The sequence below is a fragment of the Lutjanus erythropterus genome, chromosome 10 (genome assembly GCF_056507025.1).
Source record: "Lutjanus erythropterus isolate fLutEry1 chromosome 10, fLutEry1.hap2, whole genome shotgun sequence".
NCBI classification, from domain to species: domain Eukaryota; kingdom Metazoa; phylum Chordata; class Actinopteri; order Lutjaniformes; family Lutjanidae; genus Lutjanus; species Lutjanus erythropterus.
The window spans coordinates 4,218,073-4,239,957 of record NC_139326.1 but is presented as its reverse complement, the minus strand read 5'-3'; the positions used below and the strand labels follow the sequence as shown (position 1 = coordinate 4,239,957).

At 38.9% G+C, this 21,885-nt stretch overlaps 1 protein-coding gene across 3 annotated transcripts; it reads right to left on the bottom strand.

Annotated features, from left to right (window-relative positions):
• Positions 1-23: 23 nt before the first annotated feature.
• Positions 24-20,965, bottom strand: ulk1a (unc-51 like autophagy activating kinase 1a). 3 transcript variants are annotated; one of them, XM_084727913.1, is made up of 27 exons: positions 20,480-20,965; positions 20,301-20,393; positions 20,170-20,211; positions 17,060-17,092; positions 16,931-16,967; positions 14,511-14,684; positions 14,352-14,425; positions 14,156-14,257; positions 11,451-11,509; positions 9,236-9,318; positions 9,099-9,149; positions 8,815-8,903; positions 8,566-8,722; positions 8,407-8,467; positions 8,103-8,192; positions 7,488-7,613; positions 7,235-7,374; positions 6,097-6,188; positions 5,747-5,871; positions 5,377-5,492; positions 5,097-5,204; positions 3,613-3,767; positions 3,314-3,489; positions 3,109-3,227; positions 2,163-2,320; positions 1,937-2,072; positions 24-1,168 (listed from the first exon to the last, which is right to left on the bottom strand). In XM_084727913.1, the coding sequence occupies exons 1-27, from the start codon at positions 20,567-20,569 to the stop codon at positions 1,125-1,127; spliced, it is 2,730 nt and encodes a 909-aa protein (XP_084584039.1). In that variant the 5' UTR covers positions 20,570-20,965; the 3' UTR covers positions 24-1,124. The 3 variants fall into 3 exon arrangements, with proteins under 3 accessions (XP_084584039.1, XP_084584040.1, XP_084584041.1); XM_084727914.1 differs by having other exon boundaries at positions 3,314-3,486; XM_084727915.1 differs by having other exon boundaries at positions 5,747-5,868.
• Between the last annotated feature and the right edge of the window lie 920 nt (positions 20,966-21,885).

The window sequence follows — 21,885 nt, the reverse complement described above, 5'->3', positions numbered from 1 at the left end:
TATCAGGCAAAACTCATGTACAAATCAGCACAATCAGCTGAAATTAAAAAAAAGAGGTGCACACATACACACAAACAGCAAATAAACATGAGCAATGTGACATGCAGTACATCACCACCTGAGGGAGGGAACTGTTGGATCAGTGTAAAACTAAACTCTCATTCAAACGTCAAAATGTACTTACTGCAGTCTATGATGAAAGTCTATATGACTGTAAGACAATTACTCTGTATGAGGTCAAAACATACCTTCATTACCTTTACATCCACTACTCTGCTGCAATGAAAAATGTACAAAAAAGCAGGCACAGTTTTAACATTACTACTGCTACACATTTGCAATATTTGGTCATTTTCATCCAAAATATTCTGGCTCCTTTTGGCCAGTGAACTTTTACTGTACAACACAAACGCATGAAATACAGAAAACAACCAAATAGTTTTTGTTTCAAGTACAAAATATTTTTAAATTAGTTATTATCTAAAGGACCCATGTGTAAGACTTAGGGGTATCTATTGGTAGAAATGGCAGAAATGTAGTATAACATAAATTAAAGTGTGTTTTTGTTCGTGTATAATCACCTTAAAATAAGAATCATTGAGTTTTCGTTACCTTAGAATGATGCCTTTGTATCTTTAGAGGGAGCGAGTCTCCTTCCTCACTGTAGGTTTCCTATATGTATGGGAGGGGAGGGTGAGGCAAGGGGTATTAAGTTGGTTGCAGTCTGCAACCTCACCGCTAGATGCCACTAAATCTTGCACAGTGGTACTTTAAAACGATGATTCTATGTGCAAAACACAAAACAACACGCTAACATACAGTCTGTAACAAAACAAAACAAATACTGAGAACAATTTACCTGATCAAGGTGTTCAAACAATCATAACAATCTGTCTTCATTCAAGAATTTGTCAAAAACAGGACTTCCAGTCTTTTCTGTGCATTTATGTCTACAGACTGGGTGGTGGGATTAGAGCTGATGCTCCAGTGGTCATTTCCCTTAAGATTAAGACAGATCAAAGTGCTTGTGTGTACTGATAGTCTATGAGCATCCGTCTACATCGAGGGGAGATGGATGACACAAGATGATGCAGTTGTGGACGCAAGAGAGCTCATGGATACCGTTAAGTCTGCAGAGCAGAAAGGCGTCGCTCAATACACTGCTTACCTGTGAAGAGAGAAATTAAAAAATCAGATTCATGTGGTCCCCCTCTAGCATTTTAAGGGATAGTTAAGAATTTTTGAAGTGGGGTTGTGTTAGGTACTTATCCATATTCAGTGTATTACCCAGACTGGATGCTAGTCGACAGGCCCACAACAGGAAACCGCTGTTATATAAACCAAATACTGTTCTCTCCAAAGCAACCAAACTCCATTAGAAAAATCTGTCATTTTACCATGCAGAACACAGGAGCTGGTGGTCTACTAACGCCTCGATGTGACAGTTTGTTTGTGTCATTGTGTGACTTTGATAAATCAGAACTGACATTTAAAACACTAAAGTCACACAATGACACAAACAAACGTACTGCTCAATGCAGCGGTAGACCAGCAACTCCTGAGCTCTGTGAGGTAAAATTACTGATTTTGCCAATGGAATCTGGTAGAGCAAAAGAGAGATATCTGACTTCTATAAAGACAGCTTCTTGTCAGAAAAGGCTGCAAGTTAAAGTGGTAAAATATTGTACATACAGCAAACACTCAGACTGACTAGCTAACATATGTGTACTGCCGATTCTGTCCACAGCAGTTCATTGCTTAGCGTACTACACCCATATTCCTGCTGGTTCTCAAAACTGGGGGTGTGCTGACCATCATTTACTGCAGGTAATACACCGACTATGGGTAAATACCTCATACAGCCCCACTTCAAAAACTCCAAACATCTCTTTAAGCTACTATCATATGGTTTGCGTGTCATAGTGCATCCACGTACATTTATCTATGCTGTCAATGTCCTTTTGCTCTGTGATGATTCGGGACAGACCCTCCATCAGCAGAAGGGCTTTATGGTAGCGCTGGACTGATGCTGTGCCATAGTGGAACATCTCATCTAAAGCAGCAGACTGCACCTGAATGCATTAAGAACACACACACACATTACAGCTCTGATCAAGATGGACAGAATCTGATTTGGAGTGAATGCTGCGAGGTGAGCTCACCATGTGAACAGTGTGGCTGTAGATGAGCTTCTCTGCTGTGAGTCCATTGAAGCGGTCCATAAGCTTCTGTTTGTCGAGCAGGAAGGTCTGCAGCCGATGGTTGAGGGAGCGACAGTATGTTACACAGTTCTTGTACAATTCATTCAGCTTCCTGATCACTGCAAAGGGAAACACAGTATGCAAAGATGTTTAATTATTATTTTAATGAATATAAAAAGACCCCTGTCAGCTCAAGCTCTGCAATTTTAATGCTTTCATTTAAGACTACAACACCCAAAAGCTGCAACAGTGTATAAGGGCCAATGCATATATTTTTTAAGCAAGGACAGGGGATTATATTCTGAGAAAGAACTCGGAATTTCTGAGGGAATTTACAAGAAAAAACAGTAAATCTGCTCTGAGATTATAAAGTCAGAAATTTACAAGAAAAAAAGTCAGAAATTCTCTGAGACTTAAGTGACAAATTTACGAGAAAAAACTTGGAAAAAGCTATCACCTCATCCAAAACAGCTTTTATGTGCAAACCAATTTGATATGGATGAGGTGAGGTGCTTTTTTTGCCAGTTTAAATGGGATTTGTGGCACAGCAAGACACAATATGACAGATTATTCGATTAATTGATCCACAAGTATTTCCTCTTTGCTAAATCCAATTGCAAAGTATATTTCAATTGCATTATTATTACCATTGTTGCAAGTTTTTCCTTGTAAATTTACCACTTTAATTTCAGAGAACATTCAAGTGTTTTCTCATAAATTTAAAATCTCGGATCTTGATCTCAGAAATTTTTCCTTGGAATATTACCCCCTGCTATTTTTTTCATCCTATAATGGCACTAATTTGTAAGAAGCTCATTCTTGCTGAAGGACAAACTGCAAACATCTAACAGATACCTTTCAAGTTTACAAAAGGTGAGCGTGAGATACAAGATGTCAGTGCTCTCACCTTGTTTGACCGTAGCAGAGGGAAGGAGTTTGCCTTGTTTGATGTTCTCTTTGGCTGTGTGCAGTGCTGACGACAGAAACTCTTCAGCCTTCATGTACAGCACCAGCTGCTCTGCATAGCTGCAATATGCACAGAGGAAACACAAGTCATTCCAGAAAAGATTTGTTAAAGAAGGGAGAAATTTTAAAAGCTTCATGCCTCTCACCTCCATTCTCTACTCAGAAGGCTGATCTGATCTGTCACCAGGCTCTGCTCTAGAAAGGAAACATCAGGAGCGCTGATGGCACCCAGCCCCGGTTCCTTAGAAGAAGCCAACTCCATGACACAGTGGACAAAAGCCAAGGTGAAGCGCAGGTCACTCAGAGCATCTGTATGAGCCTGCTGTGAAAAGAAGAGGATAAAATACGGAACATGTGGAATCTCAATTTGTCTAATTTATGTTCATCTGCAAAACAACCTGGAGGACTCACAGTATCACAGTATCACCATAGTATTTGTCTGTACCTCCATCAGTGTGTCCTCAGGGAGCTCTGGAGGGTTGAAGACCGGACTGATATGTGGTGTGGCATCCATGGCTTCGGTCTCGCTGTTTCTGCGGCTTCCTCCCTGGAGAAGGCGACTGTTCAGTAGCCAGGCTGAGTTAATGTAGCTGGGGGAGCCTGCATTTGAGACAAAAACAAATTCAGCTTAACCATGAACAGCTGAAAAACTAGTAATGAAGAGAGCATGGGAGTAACTGATGACACACTTCAGGCTTATAATATCCAGGTGGGTCTTACTGTTGTTTTATTATTATTTTGATTAGAAAAACATTGACTTTAATATGAAAAAAACACAGTTCAGTTAGGACAACTTAAAACTCAAAGGAAACTTTTCTAATTGCAAAAGTTATAGTTGGCAGTTTTGTTCTGCTCTGGGACAGAGTTCTGTGTTGTAAAGTAGCCTGCAGAGGAAACACTGAAGACAGGCAGCCTAAGGTAGCTTAAATAAGGTGCATTGTAGGAGATTCACCAATTGGATACGGAGAAGGAAATACGATGAGCCGTGAGCTGATGTGACTGCGTGAGTTTGGCTGCTGTCAGCCGATGTAGCTGGGATTAACGCTGTGGCGTGCCTGGAGTAATGCTATTCTCAATTTTGTGCTTTTTCTATACCTTGTATACCTCTATACCAAATGATTTACCTCAATGAGATTTGCCCAGCTTTGCTTTAGATCTTTTAAATTGGAGAAATACTTGTTAATTTGGATAACTGGTCTAAATGAACTCTAAACTGGAGAAAGCAGTACTGTGGAAGCCGAAAAGGGCTGTGCATGCAATTATGTTTTTTAATTAATTAGTAAGAGCAAACGAGTCATTTTCTGGGACAATGGGTCACTTATCTTGTTAGCTAACAAGCTTTGTTATTTTGAGATAACAAATAATTCACTTGTGCTTTTGAGATAACCACATTAAAAAAAATTAATTGCAAGTTCGGCTGCATGATTTGGTAAAAAAGTCACATTGCAATTATTTTTTACTGAAATTGCGATTGCAATGTGATTAGTGGAAAAGATCACTTATGCATTTTCGTGTTCACTGAAAAAAAATTAAAATCATGATGATGTGATATTTATTGAGGTTTGAATCAAACAAACATATTTTCTGTCATCTGGAGAACGGGAGTTTTAGGTCATTTCAACATGCAGCACTACGGTATCTCATTATAATGCTGTTTTCTCATATGTCTTTCCTTTTTCAAAGATTGCAGTTTGGTTCTGGTTCTGCAACTTGTAAACTGCACTTCGATATATTGTGATTTTATTGCAATTGCGATGCAAGCATGGCTGCTCACAGCTTCCATGCAGTACAATGTAAGTACAGTATAATAAAAATAGCCCCATAGGATCACTAATTTACTTTACTTTATTAAGGGACTTCTCTAAATAATGGTTAAAAAATAAAAGCCCTCAACAGTAAATGAATATTCAAGGTGGTCTGAACACCTACCTGAGAACCCCTGAGGACTGTCTCCTTTGGATGGAGAACCCATTGTGAAGAGTACAGGAGGTGGACTGTCTGAGAACTGAGAGCCTCTACGCCCACCAGCAGGTGGAGCTGCAGGAGCAAATAAGAAAAGTTTAAGTCAAATGTCACCTGAGCTGCAGCCCAGTGAACGACATGGCCATGGTCACTACAGAAGATACCTCAAAACAGGCATTTTACATCAACAATGTCAGTGGAAAATTATTTGACTGCTCCTATTTGTAGTTCTGTCTTGCACTGGTACCTGTTATATCCATGCTTTTCTCACAGTTGAGGCTCTCGTCACTTCCCTCTTCCAACAGGTGAGCTCCAAAGGCCGCCTTTAGCAGCATGTCAGACAGCCTGCCCGTGCTCAGTGATCTGGACATTTAATACAGCCACAGACAGCACAGAGAGCAGTTAAGAATTCATCAGATGACATAACTTTGATACCGTGTGACAGCTCTAGGTGTCAGTTTTTCATGACTGACATAACAGTCTCAATTAGATTTGCATTACTGGCACAAATTCACATTTCATTCCACTGTCATGTGATTTTGCAAGCTGTTGTTATACATATCATATAACTAGAATTGTTACATTAATAAAACCTATCAATATTATAAAGCTCTGACCTTTTGAAAGGGCCTTTTTTATTGGCTGATTTCCTGCTTAGGTTGGTCTGGGAAGGAGGAGATGGATCAAGAGATTGCAGGTTTGGAGCTGTCCTGATTCGGTTTGGCATTCTTGATTGAACCTGCTGTTGAAATGAGAATTAGAGTTTAAAGAAACAACTTTAATTGCCGTCCTGTATACTGTACAGTTTGACCATGTTTGGTCTCGGAACAATTTGATTCTAATGTGTGAGATGCTGGTAGTTATTAGCCACTTATCTGAAGAGAGGTGAAACAAAACCTGCTGTGTACATTGTGCACAAAAATGTGACTGATTGACTTTGCCTAATATAGATGTTTTAGGAACTGACCTTGGGACTGGAGGGGTCTGAAGAGCCGGCGAGCAGTCCAGTTCTTGTGCTGAGCGGGAGAGTCTGCTCTGAGGTTTTTGGGGTTATTCCCACTAGAATACAGAGTTTTATAAAGATTAAACCATGAGCAGAGACAGTTAGTTAGATTAGTTTAGCCAGTCAGTCTCCAGTGCTCACTAGAACACTTTTGTTCATAACAACAACAATATCAGTAACACTGAATGAAACAAGTTCAGACGTGTTCTCTGGGTGTTGTCAAAAGGTCTAAATGAAAGTACATGAGTCAGGCTGAGTGAAAGCTCACTTCACCACAAAACAACTCAGGGAATGTCCTGAACATGACATACTGTACTTCAGATGGTGGAATTTGTGTTAACACCCTAATGACCCTGGTGGCCTACAACAAGTGACACTGCACTGACAAATTCCCATGTAGTGTGTCAAACTGTAGGAGCGTGACAGAGAGAGATGTTGTGAAAAAGTTCTGCTTATACAGTGCAGGCCTATTATTTATTCCTGTTTTACTTGATTCTGTAGTTTCCCAGTTGTGTTCCTTATGGATTCAAATTAAGGATGCGCATGATTAGTCTTCTAGTCGACTGTGCATTGCTACCTTCACTTAACGGCATGAGAAATACTAACCGATTAAATTAATAATTAATATTTTACTACTGTACAACACCACTTAAGTGTTATGTCTAAGATGTTAAGCAGCCACTCACCACTAGCCAGAGCTAGGCAAGTGCTAAAGCCTGGATGTAGACAGGCAGTATTTTGATGTTGAAAATGAAAATAAAGTTGTATGTAGGCTGTGTCAGAATAAAGCGCACACACACACACACACACACACACAAACATGTAGACGTTAATCTGCAGGGAGAGCAGGCTGCTGGTGCTAGCACTGCTAACATTAGCCAAACTCTGCAACCCATTTTTTTTTTACTTTTATACTAGTCGACTAGTCTAAATCTAAATTTAATTGTAATCAACAGGGAAATAAGTCGTTTGGAGCATCTCTAATCCAATTCCAAACATTAAAATTTTGGTCAAAATATATATGTTAAAATGCTATTTACCCAAGCTCCTGTAAAACAAACACTGCGTGATAGGTGAAACAAAAGCCAATTGAGATGCCTACCTAACGGGGAAGACTGCTGTGGTCGGGCTCCTCCAGTCGCCAGTCTAGGGGAGTTGACAACAAATCCTGGACCTGCAGCTCTGCAGCCTCCACACTGTGGGGAGTTTTCACTGCTGCTGCCAGCACAGCAGAGCGTAACCCTGAAGGACATGAGACATATTGTGAGACAAAACAAAGAAAACAATGGGTAATAATAACACAACACTGAGGTGGGGTCGGTGCAGAGAGAAGGCCGCCGAGGAGCGGTACATGCCTGGTGGAGCCGTGCAAGCCGACAGGCTGCAGGTTCTGTTCCATACGCTGGTAATTTTGGATCTGAGTTGGGACGGGAATGGGCACAGCCTGGCTGCAGTTACGGCCACTGAATTCAACCGGCTTACTGCATGGAGGAAAGAGGAAGAGAAGGAATGAGACACACTGGAATGTGCAGTTTGGAGTGATTTCGATTATTTTATGAATCAATTAAAAGTAGCATTTGCAAAAAGTAAATGTATGTCATTAACTATTGTATATAAAGTCTCATTTAATCCTACTCTTGACAGGGTTTGTACAGTTTGTATGATTAAAATTTAAGCACTTTTCAAGCATGTTCAAGGTTCCTAAACCAAAGATTTTGCAATTTCAAATTATTTCATACCCACAACAGTCAATGTATATTGTCACTGTGTTCATATCAATTTTGATTGTATATTTAGTTTATTTATTCCAATTCAAGCACATTCCTCATCCTAAAAATATAATAATAAAAATAAGCTTTTTCCAAACTTTTCAGACTGTGTATGAACCTGGTGTGGAGTGGCAATAATCTGTCTTAGAAAACTTTCATCTTCAGCCTGACAGAATCTAAACCTGCCGGGTTTTCTCTTACCTAACAGGCTTGGATGGAGAGCGTAGCTGGGGAGAAGGCGGAGGTGTCTTTCCTGCAGCTCCAGGGCCTCTCTCAGCCAGCAGTGAGCACCTAAAGAAAGACATTTATTAGCACCGTCTGTCTGCAAAAATAATATTTACATGCATTCATTCTGCACAACATCTATAAACATTCCATCCTCTTTCTACAGCCAGTGGGTCCTGTAAGCTTCCCTGTGAAATGATGAGATCTACTTACCCTCCAGAGTGTAACACATATATACTGAAAGCACATTTTGACAAGATTTTGCGGTGTGACGACTCACCCGCTGTATATCAGGCAGCTGTCAATAGGTGACCCAATGTCCACCTCACATATGAACTCACCTACAAAGCAGTAAAATGGAAACAGTCAGACTGATTGTGCTGATGTGAGGAAAAGGAAAATAGACAGATATCTGTAGTTTGAGGCTTCAGTGTCTTACTGGGAAACTGGGCAGGCACCATGACATATTCCTCCGTGTAAGATGACATGTTCCTGCTGTCTTGATTGGCTGTTTCTTTAAGCAAGAAGACGGGGGTGTCCTGCACAGGAGAGTAGCGCACTTTGGGCTGAAGTCGGTGCATCTCTCCATCGGAATGCTAAAAGAATGTAAAATAAAAGACTATTTGATCAAATAGTCTATGATAAATTACAGGGAAACAAATACACTATTAAAGAAAGGTGTGCGTACTTGAGGGGAGGCCAGATGTGACGTGGAGGAGCTGCTCGAGGAACTGCCTGAGCCTGAACTGGGGTAGGAGAGCAGCGGAGCTGGAGAGCCTGTAAAAAAAATGTACATATGCTTGTGTTAGGACACAGGTTGAAGCACCTTTACTGATTCTAAGCCGCTTTGACACAAGGCTTTAGTTTTTTAGATTTTATTTGTTCTGCACACACATTTAAAAATTGCATGTATAAAATAAGCAGAATCATTGCTTAAAAATACAGTCGACACAAGCAGGATACAGTCCGTACATTTCTTTGTGGATGAGCTCGTGTCCAAGAAAGGATGGTGGAAAAACTCGTCTGTAAATGAAGAGATACAGACGTAAGAGGCTGAATAAAATGTAACTATGAAAAGGGGTTTTGAATGTTACAGGGAAGACGCTTACCAAAGCTGATTCGCTCTTTGTGGTTTCTCTGCAGCAGCCCCTGCAGTAGGTGTCTTAGGTTACTAGAAGTCTCCTTTGGGATGCTGGGAAAATACAAAAGTTTGTTATAGAGATGAACCGTGTTGATAAGGCAGGACACTGCTAACATAAACCATGGAAAAAACAAAACGCTGATGGACAAACAAGATATCTGAGAGTAAGCAACGCAAATTACTCCCATCCCAAAGCTTTATCTTACAAATGCTTTTGATACTGTGGGCCACTCATTACACCTTTCTCATGGCTGGCATTGGATGCAAAGTGGCAAAGTGGTTCCAAAGTTTTCTGACTAGTCATTCACAGACCATTAAACATAGTGATGTCATGTCTGATCCAGTCAGCGTTGAGAAGGCTGTTCCACAAGGACTGGTATTGCTCTTTCTTGTTCATATTAAAAAATGTGAAATCTGCAGATGGATTTTAGCCCCCTGCAGCAAGCTCTATTCAGCCTGACACTGCCTTTAAATTTAACCAAAACAAAAACATTGAAATCTACATTTTGACACATTATTGACTATCTAACAAAAAAAATTAAACTCAGATTAGGCTGTCTGAACAGGGTAAGCACGGGGTAAGCCCTGTTTTTGAATGTCACTTAGTTGCTGGTCTTTTTCTGACTTTGGTGATGCTATTTACAGGTTTGCCTCACCGTCCGCGTCATCCAAACATGACCTCCTGTATCACTGATCCCTGAGCTAGGTCACTAATTCTAGCTTCAGCAAGTCATCTCTCATTTTGTGAAGGCTAGCACACTTGAACACTTCAGTGTGCAAGATCATCTCCGGCATCTGTCCTACTTACTTAAGCCAGAAAGTCAGATTTCCTTTTTGCAAAACACTCACAACCTCAAGTTACATGAATGGCTGCAATTTAAAGTTCCTTTTATATGGAACAAGCATGGTTTTTTTTACGGTGATCCTCGTCATGGAATGATTTGACTCTGAACACAGTTTCTTCAATTAACTAATAACCACATGACTAAATTTTTGACCTTGTAAATGTACTGTATCATGTAAATTATTTTCTGTTGAACTATTGTTGCTGTTGTGATCTGATGTTGTTGTTCTTGGTAGGTGAAAGAAGCTGCTATTTGAGCTTGCTTGCTTTAATTTCAATGTGACGTCCTAGCTAAATAAATTTTATACTGTCTGCCCCGAAAATTTTAGATAAACAAAACAATCCAGGAAGAGACTGGGTGGGTTCATCTCTAAATGCAGCTGGATACACCCTTTAATATGTGTACATGTTGACAGAACATGCTAACATTTCAGTGTGTTCACTATGATACTGATATATGTTTTGTTAAAAGTTACAATATTTCTTAAGCTGAGAGTGAGCTGTAAAATCTGTGTATTTTTAATCTAATTCATGGCTTTAGTGCAAAATTAAGGCATCAAGACACTCAGTTGGTGCAGACTGTGTTTATGTCTGTGTGGAGTTATGTGGGCCATGTGGAAAATGATAGCCGCGCAGGCCACTAGCTGGCAGCTCGGAGCAGGTTATATATAGAACGACAAGAAAACAACAAAACATGCCTGCTCAAACACAAACACACAGAGCCTGTCTTATCGCCCGGCTTTATCACTGACAAAGTTAAACATGGCCACGAGCCAAACAGGCTGGCAAAGTACACCATGAAAACAGTGGAAAACAATCCAAAAATCCCTTTGAAAGGTTTCCAGGTTCAGGTTCTGAGTGTGAGTGTTCAAAATGACACAAAATTGCTTTAAATAGCCGAGAGAACCAGAGGAATTTAAAAAGTGATATCAAGGCAGAGACACTAGACACTAGATCTGGCATCATACACCTGTTTTTATTTTAAAATATCCACTGTGTGAGAGCAGCTGATTGAGAAGGTTCTTGATGATCAGCCCTGTCAGGTGTCTGTATCAATTTCTTCCACATTAGGACTATTTTTAGAGGTGGTATATTGGGACATGTGGATTTATTGAGTGTGCGCTTGTGTCTGTGGCAGGTGTTTTGTAACCTGTCCATGTGCAACATCATTTACACACACACAAACCTGAGCGTGAGCACATGAGAGCAGATGTACAGTCATTCATCAGTAAACTGAGCACAGAGACGACAGATTTCCCTGTAATGCCTGCTCCTGTGTACAGTATATACAGTATATATGTGTGTGTGTTGGCGTGGGGTCGTCCGGGGGTGCACTAACCTGGGTAGGAGGGTCCTGTTGCTTTCATAAAACAGACGGAGCTCTTGTGGCGTGCTGGCCTGTGACACAAACACACACACAAAATAGTTACACTTCAAAAGCAGTGCGAATATGTGTGTGTGTATATGAATATTACTATACGAAAAAGGATGTGACATGATTAAAAAGACAACAAGATGAAAACGATATAAAAGATGCAACATTATAACATAACTGACATAAAGATGCAATGAGACAAAAACAACATAACACTATAAAAACAACGTAAAAAAGACTGAAAGAAAAAGACTTAAGACAAAAATGATGTAACAAGATGAAACAGGCTGAACCGCAGAGAAAAAGTGGTTCAGTTAAGAGACTTTAGCATTTTTACAAACATTTAATTTTCCTAATTTGTAGCATTTCTTTTTATTATAAGTAATAAATAAGTCCATTCTGTCTCAGTGTGATCTAATGTGTTTTATTATATTGTGCATTTTATTGTTTTTACTGTGGATCTTATGATGTTTTTATGTCTGGACCAAAACAGTTTCTCCATGTGGGATAATTGAGCTGATCTGAATCAGAATCTGACAAACAAGCATGTGAATAAATGATAGTGGAAAGTTTGACTCTTTATTTGTCTCCATCATCATCATTAAATATAAACAGCTGATTATGTCACAGTGCAAACAATCCAAAATAAACAATATGTGGGTGTTTGTGAATCCCACTGAGGGCAACGAGGAATGCTTAGAGATGCCAGCTAAGCCAGCTAAGTAAACATCATCATCGTAATCATCACGGGCAGCAGCAGCAGCGAACCTCACACAACTGACCCTTGGACTTATCTCAACTCACTGACCTGGCTGGCAGAAATAGAAGTCGGTCTTCCTGCTCATTCTCAGGGAAAAATGCTTTCAAGGAAACCACGAAAGGTAGCGCCATAAATAACCTCAAGAGGTACAAAGGTTCAGACAACAGAAAGTTTCCTCTCCTTTAAGTGCTAATAAAGGAGGATAAAAAGGACCAAAGAAGGGATAAAACATAAGCACGTGCGTCGAGTCGATCAGTAAATAACAGTTCAACCATTTCATCGGAGCAGCCACGTGAACAGTAGAAAGTAATACTCTGGCTTGTGAAGCAATATTTACTTTGAGTTCAGAGAAATGGCTCACAGCCATTTCCGCTTACCCCGCCCCCCCCTCACCCCCATCTGTAAACAAGACTCTTTCCTAACAAGTCGTCAGGCTGTTCCATCATTTTCCAACTAGTAACACTGGATATCACCCAGCAGGCAGGTGATTTCTGGATCAGGCTGTTCCTCTGGACCGTGAAAAGGATGCATCATGTTCACTTTTGTGTTGACAGTAATGAGTCTCCCCTTTCTAGGAACTAAAGCGAACAGATTTCAAAGTATTTCTGATTATGAAAGGGACCAGAGCACGCTTCTGTTGACAAATTGCTTAATCCATTTATTTAAAAAGAGGGGCTGCACAATTAATCAAAATATTGTTGAAACTGCAATGGCCAAGTGAAATATTCCAAATCGAAGAGGCTGTACTCTTTTGATGAAGGAAAATGTGTAACAAAACAGCATTATAATGCAGAGCCCCAAAATGTCACATTATCATGGTTTTCTTTTTTTTTTTCAGTGACAATGACAGTTGTGATGCAACAATTATCATGTGCACTAATCATGTCTCATATTCAAATTGCAATATCTGTCAAAACAATCACAATATGACTTTTTTACTCTGTGCAGGCCTACCAAAAAGAGTGAGAAAAAATTAATTAATCAGTTAATTAATACAGGACGTCTTGCTTAATTGGTGCAACCAACAATGGAAAAAAACAAGATACAATATTTTCAGGTTAGATAATATTATATATTTAAGCATACAGAAGTATGCTTAAGTAATTGAATATACCTGATATTCAATTACTTTTTTAAAAGGACCAGATGTGAAAAAGTTAAGTGCCACGGGGCCGTGCATTTATATTTCCTATGTCTGACCTGTAAATGTCTAAAACAATGCACCTTTTTATTTTACTCTACTTCACTAGTTTTCACAAACGGAAAAGTCACATAATGGAGAAAAGTACAAGAAAAGTACACCGGATTAGAAGTAAGTTAATGTGGTGACATCTTTTTTCATTCACTTTGACTTTGCTGAGTATCCCCTGCTTAAACAGCCTGAGTTAAACCTTTTTAAATAAAGTTTCTTTCCACATAACAACAGACATAACCTATTAAAATGATGATGCTCTGATAAACAATGTAAACACCCATGAAGTTAGAATACTAGCATGTTATTCATATAAAATTACAATAACATACTTTTTTGCATATTTATAAATGATTAAAAGACCAAATTGAAGTTGTAAAAGGGCTGGATTTGGACTAAGGGCTGCCATTTAAGTAGGGATAGTGAGTACTGGTCTTAATCAGGGTCTGACAGACACATAATCAGTCTGGATTATATACCAGCCAGGGGTGGCAGTTGATTGCCTATAAGTTCAAAGAATAAGTAGAAAATTATTTCACCTGAAGACGATGGTTGTCATGGTTGTCTGCACCACTAAAGCAAAACTTCCTGGGTTTTGTTTTGTGTACTTTCACCTGTCAGATCAGCCATCAGAGCAATGCAGCACTTCCTTGTTCTACTAGTAACCTAAATAAGAGTGATTCGGAGTAACTGTGTGTGTTTTTAACTGCTACTCACATGAAATGGTGCCTTTCCAGTCAGGCACTGGTACACAATAGTCCCTATGCTCCACAGATCAGCCTTGGCATCATAGTGTTGGGACATGATGACCTCAGGAGCCTGTGTCCAGACAAACACAGCTTACAGCTTAGAGACACGCTGACATTACAGCTTGTTGGCACAGCAAACCAGAGCGAGAGACCTTAATACTCACCATGTACATGGGAGAGCCACACAGTGTGGCTGCCATAGTGTTTGTCTGGAGATGACGAGCAAACCCAAAATCAGCTGGAGAGGGACAGGAATACGGTGAGGGACGTACAGTTGCGTTTTCACAGACATGCTCTACATTCAGTGAGTGAAGGCATCTTACCTATCTTAATGCAGGTATTGATGGGACTGGACCTGCGTCCCTCTGGGTGGCAGAGCAGGATGTTCTGCGGTTTGAGGTCTCTGTGCAGGATGCCTTTGCTCTGCAGGACCTTCATGGCCTGAGCGATCTGCTGCACGAATACACGGATGGTGTCCTCACTTAACGTGCCCTTAGCTGAGGGTCAGATGGATGAAATGCATGAGATGACCCAAGAGGGAGGCAGCATGGCGCCATATCAAGTCAAGCCAAGTATAACTCAATTTATCCACAGAGGAGCAACTGGTTGTGCAGCAATAAAAACAGTAATGACGATCAATGTTTAACTAATTATCAGAAAATACACAAGCCAATTAAATACAAACTATAATACCAATTGCTCTATCTTTAAGTCAGTGTTCCTGCAGGTTTCAATGAATACACATTTTCCCAAAGGGAATAAAAGCTAAAGCTATTGAAACTTTATAAAAGTGATGTTAATATCACAATTTAATCAATTTTTAAGACCTGTCAAAAGACATATTAAGACCTAAATTAGATTATTGGATTTTTTTTTTTTGCTTTTAAAGAATTTTTAAGGATCTGCAGAAACCCTTTAAGCGCTACAAATATTACAAGTATTTATAAAGCGTAGCTGAGTGGTCGAGCTGACCAGCAACCCAAAGGCAAGGTCTGAAACTCCCAAACTTAGGGTTGTGACCCAATAAAAATCACACACACAGTTATATTGGGTCACCATTGGCAGAGTGAAATGCATACGACAGGGACCAAAGACTGATAGACCACAGACTGACAGACAGCAAGTAACCCTCAGTGATGACAATTAAACCACCATGTTCTGAGCAGATACGTAAGGAGCACTAACAAAAAATTACAGCAAACTTAACAGACTACTCAGTCCAGCACTAGGCCTGATGGGAAATGTGGGCCGTCACTACAATATTTTTAGCATGAAGCTTCATTTTGATCTGCTCCTGTTTCCCCTGTTAAAGGTACTGGATTACACTGTTAATATAAACTCAATTTCAAATTAAAAGTCATCTCATGTTCAGTCAACAGTGCAAGTGTGTGACGAAGTGTGGAAAAACTTCACTTGACACTCAAAATTTTAGTTATATTTTCTAACATTTCAAAGCTAATTTTGCAGTTTTCTAACATTTTAGTTATATTTTCTTATATCTTAGCCAATTTTCACTATTTTCTAACAATTTAGATATATTTTCGAACATTTTAGAGACAATTTTCACTATGTTTGAACATTTTAATTATATTTTCTTACATCTTACAGCCAATATTCACTATTTCATAACATTTAAATGACATTTTCTAACATTTCAGAGGCAATTTTCACCGTATTTCAACAGTTTATTTATACTTTCTAATACTTGAGAGGCAATTCTCACTATTTTCTAACATTTTAGTTATATCTTCTGAAATTTTAGTGGTAATTTTCACTATTTTGTAACATTTTATGTTAACAACAATCTCAACAGATTAATAATAATATTCAATATGATACAAGGTGAAGATGTTCAGCGTGCGTCACTGCTGTCATACTTCGTGGAAGAGAATTTTGTTTACGATGAGGCTTCTTTTGGAAATTAATTTCAACCCCCCTCCCCCCTTCTGAGTAGATCCAGTATTTATAGCTGCAGTGTTTTTCCACAGGACAGGACAGGAGGGATAAGTGAGTGACAGATGGGCGAGGTCATGTGGGTGCTCCGTGAACCTTGCCAAGTGTGACTGAGTGTTGTGCTGCAAGTAGCTGGATGTTCCTGCTTGGCAGAGACGCAGAATGGGCAAGTCTACAAAATAAGAGATGCTGGCACAGCGGCAGAATTAGACTAACGCTCCACATCAGCATCTGAACAGACACATCGACACCGGCGAGGTAAATTTAGCTGGTGCAAAAATCAACTCCGTGCCCTCAGCTGCGTCATCAGGTTTTGAAACAGGGCTTGAAACTTGAGGCGGGGGAAACTTTCAGTGTGACACTCAAGTGAGAATTTAAACGTGAGCCAACGGCAACAGCGTGAAAAATAAAAGCTGGGAGTTATTTTGGCCGCACTGGTTTCCACATAATTTGTAGGAAAAACCTAACAAGCCAGTTCTAGAGGTTTAATTTTATCTGGGTTAAGCACATTGGAGGTTTAGTGATAATTCACCCACTGACCTGCTGGAACCTTGAACCTGAATTCTGTGGTTGTTCTGCTCTGCCTCCTTAAAATCCTCTTTATTCTTTCAGAACAGTGAAAAAGCCAAGCCAAGCCTCTTAAAAGCCAGACAGAGCAGCCAGTGCTACAACAAGCTCGTCCAAACATATTTACAACTAACAAACTATAAGTCTGATCTTTTTTGCTTCGACCGCAGGTGAAACAGAAACCTTTACAGCGGTGAGACGTGTGCTGATGAGGCAAACTTACAGTGAAGGTACTCTGCCAGGTCGCCTCCATTGCAGTACTGAAAAGACAAGAAAGACAAGTCTTAATTTGAAGCTTCGTCTTGTCAAGTGTGATTTTCATTTCCACATGAAAACAGACAACATAACTTACCTCCATGACGAGATACACACATCCACCCATTTCCTGTTGGAAAAAAAAAGGATAAAATGCAAATTATCAATGCAAATACGCTAATGATGAGAGTCAGATTGATGAAGGGTTATAAACACATTACAGTTACTTATTTCAGGTGAAGAGATGGGGAATTATGACTTAGGATGTGAGCAAAAAGTACGAACTTATTCTCTCATAAAGGGTAGAGATCATGTAGAGATGCAATGATTTATCAATTATTCCATTATTCAGTAACTATTAAATTAATTACCAACTATTTTGATAATTGAGCAACCATTTTGAGTAAAAAAAGGTCAAATTTTCATATTTCAACTCATGCAATGTGAATATTTCCTAGTTTCTTCAGTCCTCACTGGTCGTGGAGCAGTGATCGTCATTTTTCACCATTTTCTGACGTTTTATAGACTATTGAAAATAATTGTTAGTTGCAAGATGTTTATGTGCACTCTGCCAACTGGTAGGTTTAATGCCACTCCAAAGGAGAACAGACTTTGTTATGCAAACTTAAAATGAAATTGAGAATAAGGGTTATTTTTTGTTTTGCTGTCTTGTCTATGAGGATGTAAGGGACACACACTTATTAGTAAAATGTCCCCCATTCATGTTGATTTCTTTTAGAATGGAATAGAATAGAAAATACTTTATTGCACACCATATGCGTGCAAATGGCAGAAATTTGTCTTTGCTTATGTGCGCAGAAAAAAACAGGTACATTAAAAACACATTGTGTCACATCCGAACAAAACACATTAAAAATGCATTTACATAGAGACACAGTAGAAGCTACATTAAAAAGAGCACCAGGTGCTTGATGGTGAGGAATGAGTCTGGTTTAGGAGAAAGAATAAATAGATGTTTGGCTGCATGATTATGAAAAACTTAATGCTTCAAGAAGGGAGCCTTTTTTGTAACAGATTTTATTTGCCAAGCTTGAGAGAGAGGGCAGAAAATTCTGTTTAAGACCGAGCTGTAAAATAACCTGTAATTTAGTAATAAAATGACATGTTTGACCACTGAAACTGTGCTTTGGGTTTCTTGTAAAGCCATGAAGGTTGGGCACTTTTTGTGCATGACACAAAAATGAGGGAAAATCTAATTAAACTACCAGCTAGAAGGGCACTTGAAGAGTGCATACGTCCGCCAAGGCCAAATGGTGTAGTTTGCAATGTTAACAAAAGAAAACAATAATTTGTGTATTCACCTTGTGATTTGTCTCTGCTCGGTTCTTCTTTGGCCCATGCTACACCCTTCCACCAACTTTCATGAAAATCAGGCTAGTAGTTTTTATGTAATCCTGCTGACCAACTAATTTAATAAAATAATATTACAGTATTCCTCTACCTCAATATTGTCATTATCACAATATGATTTTTTCTTATCCTAAGAAAAAAATAAAATGATATATTGTGAATGATCTGATAGGGCACACCACTATAACAAACAGACAAATGTCTGTGCATTGGTCCATCAGTGTCTCAGCAGCTGTGCTCCAGGTTACTGTAACAGCAGCTCATTTCTTTGGCCAGTTGCTGGTGGTGCTTCTAGAAATCCTGGGCCCCCTTACATCAGCTAACTCTGTGGCGCCTGTCCAGCTCTGGGTCCCCCTGAATCATCCAGGACCCATCCCCAATTTGACGCCCTGCTCGAAAAGGTCACTGAGCGGTGAGGTAACAAGGGGCGGAGTAAAAGGGCGAGAAATTTAACCCATCAAACCCACCCGACTTGTATGTAACGAGCCTTTGATATCACCGAGTTAAAGCTAGTGGAGTCCGTGTGTTGGCTGAAACTTCAGAAGTGTTTACCACAACATCTTATGGCAAATATGGTGTATCACTATAACCAATCAGAAGGAGTGCAGGTTGCGTCAGTGCCAGGTAAATTAACACACTGCTGTCTGCAGCCTGACTTAGAGTGTTATCATCTAATGTCATTAGCCTCACATGCGGGTGTGTGCCTGCTGTGTTTTATAAGCCATTGTTTAAGCGGCTGCACCCTGCCATCTGTCCCAAACACTTAGAGATCAGCTCACTCCTGTCTGACTGTCTGGCAGGTGTCAGTAAGGTGAGAAGAGGAAAACACACACACACACAAACACACACACACTCACGCAAATTCACATCCAAGCAAAAGGGTTAATGTCCTGTGCTGCGTGCGACCGGTTTTAAAGTTTAAGGATACCTACTTAGCATACAGTATGTGGCAAGGCCTTTTAACATTTAATCAGCAGTGGCCATCAGAATTACAAGCCAACCTATCCAAAATGTAATGTTGACTAGTAGCAATTCTAATGAATTAATCAATCTACCATTCATTTCTCACAAGTCAAAATGCTGATTCTTGATTTCAACAATGTAACGTAATTACAACTGGCCAACTTTTACCAATATCTTCTATTCAAACCCAATTATTAGACATCTAACACTAAATGTTGACACATTATAATTCAAATCACCGAGTTAATGTGTGTCCATAATGTCATTTTGACTAACTGCAATTCAAATTCTAATAAAGATATCTTCAACTCTCACTAGTTAAAATATCAATTGTTGATATCTACCTGTAATTGTTATGTTACACTAGTGAAAAAGGAACTTCTCATAGTTGTAATTTTAGATATTTGTAAATCAGTTTTGACTTTTTGAAGCATAATTCTACATGTGAAAATATATTTGTAACAACATCATCCGTAATAATTTAATTTAACTGATGAAATGTTAAATGTTAAAACGGCTTGCCATACACTGTAAATCATGGTCAGATTTAGTTTATCATATAATATACTAAAAAAAATCTGTCACACATACTTTTCAATATTTTAGAATATTTTTTTGAAGCACCTTGAAAGAAAATGTCCATTTAACATAAATTACAGCTGCACTTCAGGTCAGCGAGGTTGGTAGACCCCTGAAAAACTACAACATCCGGCAGCCAAATCTGTTATCACATGAGCAAATGACGTTCAATGTTGCAATGCAACATGTCAACATTTGCAACATGTGGCAGGATTGCATGTGCAAACTGCTGTGTGGTTACTGAGGGTAATGTGTGTGAGAGGAAAGAAATGAGGAAAAACAAACCACGTTTACCTGATAATCAAGTAGTCTGACAATATTCTCATGTTTGAGCTCCTAGAAAAAGTGGAAAACACTTTAATTAAAGGTGCAACAGACAGAGATGAACACAGAATTTATGGGAACAATAAAAGACAAGTTGGCACCTTCAATATTTTGATTTCCTTGCCAAGCAGAGACTGAGATTTGGCCAAGTTTTTCTTGTTGATGCACTTCACAGCAACTTCCCAGTCACGTTTCTGGAGAAATAAAGAAGAAAAAGTGTGAAATACAGTAAATACACCAGCCTTATATATCAACAATTTGTATCAGATATAAAATTTACCTCTTTATGTCTGCCTTTGAACACAACAGCAAAGGCACCATGACCAATCAGGTCTTTCCTGTTGAACTCAAACCTCCCCACAGACTCCATGGATAATAACAACAAAAATAAACGTGTTAAAGTCTCTCAACGGGTTGATTTTCCAGCTGAAACACACGGACAGTCCCACGACTTTTCCCTCTCGCCGGCAAATCCCATGTCATTCATAAAAAAACCCTTCTTCTGCACACCTGACAAGCTTTAAAACCGAAGAAAATGCCGATGACAACATGACGAAGTTTCTGTAAACACAAAAAGTTAAAACAATAACGTGCTGTATGCAAATTAAAGCGGCTTACTCCGTTTATTTGACGGTTAAATTAGTCTCTTTTTCTTCTCTAGATTCGGTCAAAGTTGAAAGCTGACGTTAGTGTTGTTAACCGCTGTTTGTATTCACACACTGAGCTCAGATATTATTGTCTTCTTCACCTTTCTAAAGGAGTTATTCATATCTCACGGCGCGCATGCGCAAAGGGACTGGCAGATGTTTGATGGTGGCGCCTTCAGGGACACCTCGTAAACTCGTACTTCAATGTCTTAAATTGGCTAAGACTTATTTTTAAATGCTACATCACTCTTATTCTTATTCTCTTTATTCGATATGTACAAATTAATTTGAGATGACTACTACTACTATTATTTTTGTGATTTATTTATTTATCTATTTATTTTTCACACCTATTTTTTATTTTCTTATGCTTATTTAATTTATTCATCTTTTTCTTGTTCTCAAGCAGCTTTATTTCACTTTAGTATTTATTTTTTGATATATCCATGCTCAACCAACATGCTACATCAACATGGACCATTTTCAAAAGTAATGGAAGCAATTTTTAAATCAATAAAACTATTTTAAAATCAAGACACTCACTGTCTATTATCCCTTACTGAACTGTAACAGATTAAACTACCAAATGGTATATAAAATAGCTATAATTAGTTTAATTTTTAAAGAACATAAAATGCCGCATGCACAGTAGGTTAATATTTTCATAAGAATAATAAAATAGTATCATGTCACACTGACAGGGTGCATTCTGTTGCCTAATGAGTACTTTTACTTTTAATATATTCAATACTTTTTGCTGCTACTACTTCTGTAAGTAATTTTACTCTGAGGAATCGCTATCAAATAGCAGTCATACTACCTTACAATCAATACAAAGGTGAACACAATGATGAGAATCATGTAATAAAGATGACACAGATTTTTTGTCATATAAGTTTTATTGTAAAGATAATTGGAAGCACAAACCATAGTACCATAAGACAACAATCATTTATGGTCATACAAGCATAGAAATACTGAAATATTTAACTTTAAATCAGACATGAAAAGTGAGCGCAGAGTGACTTACAGTAAATCT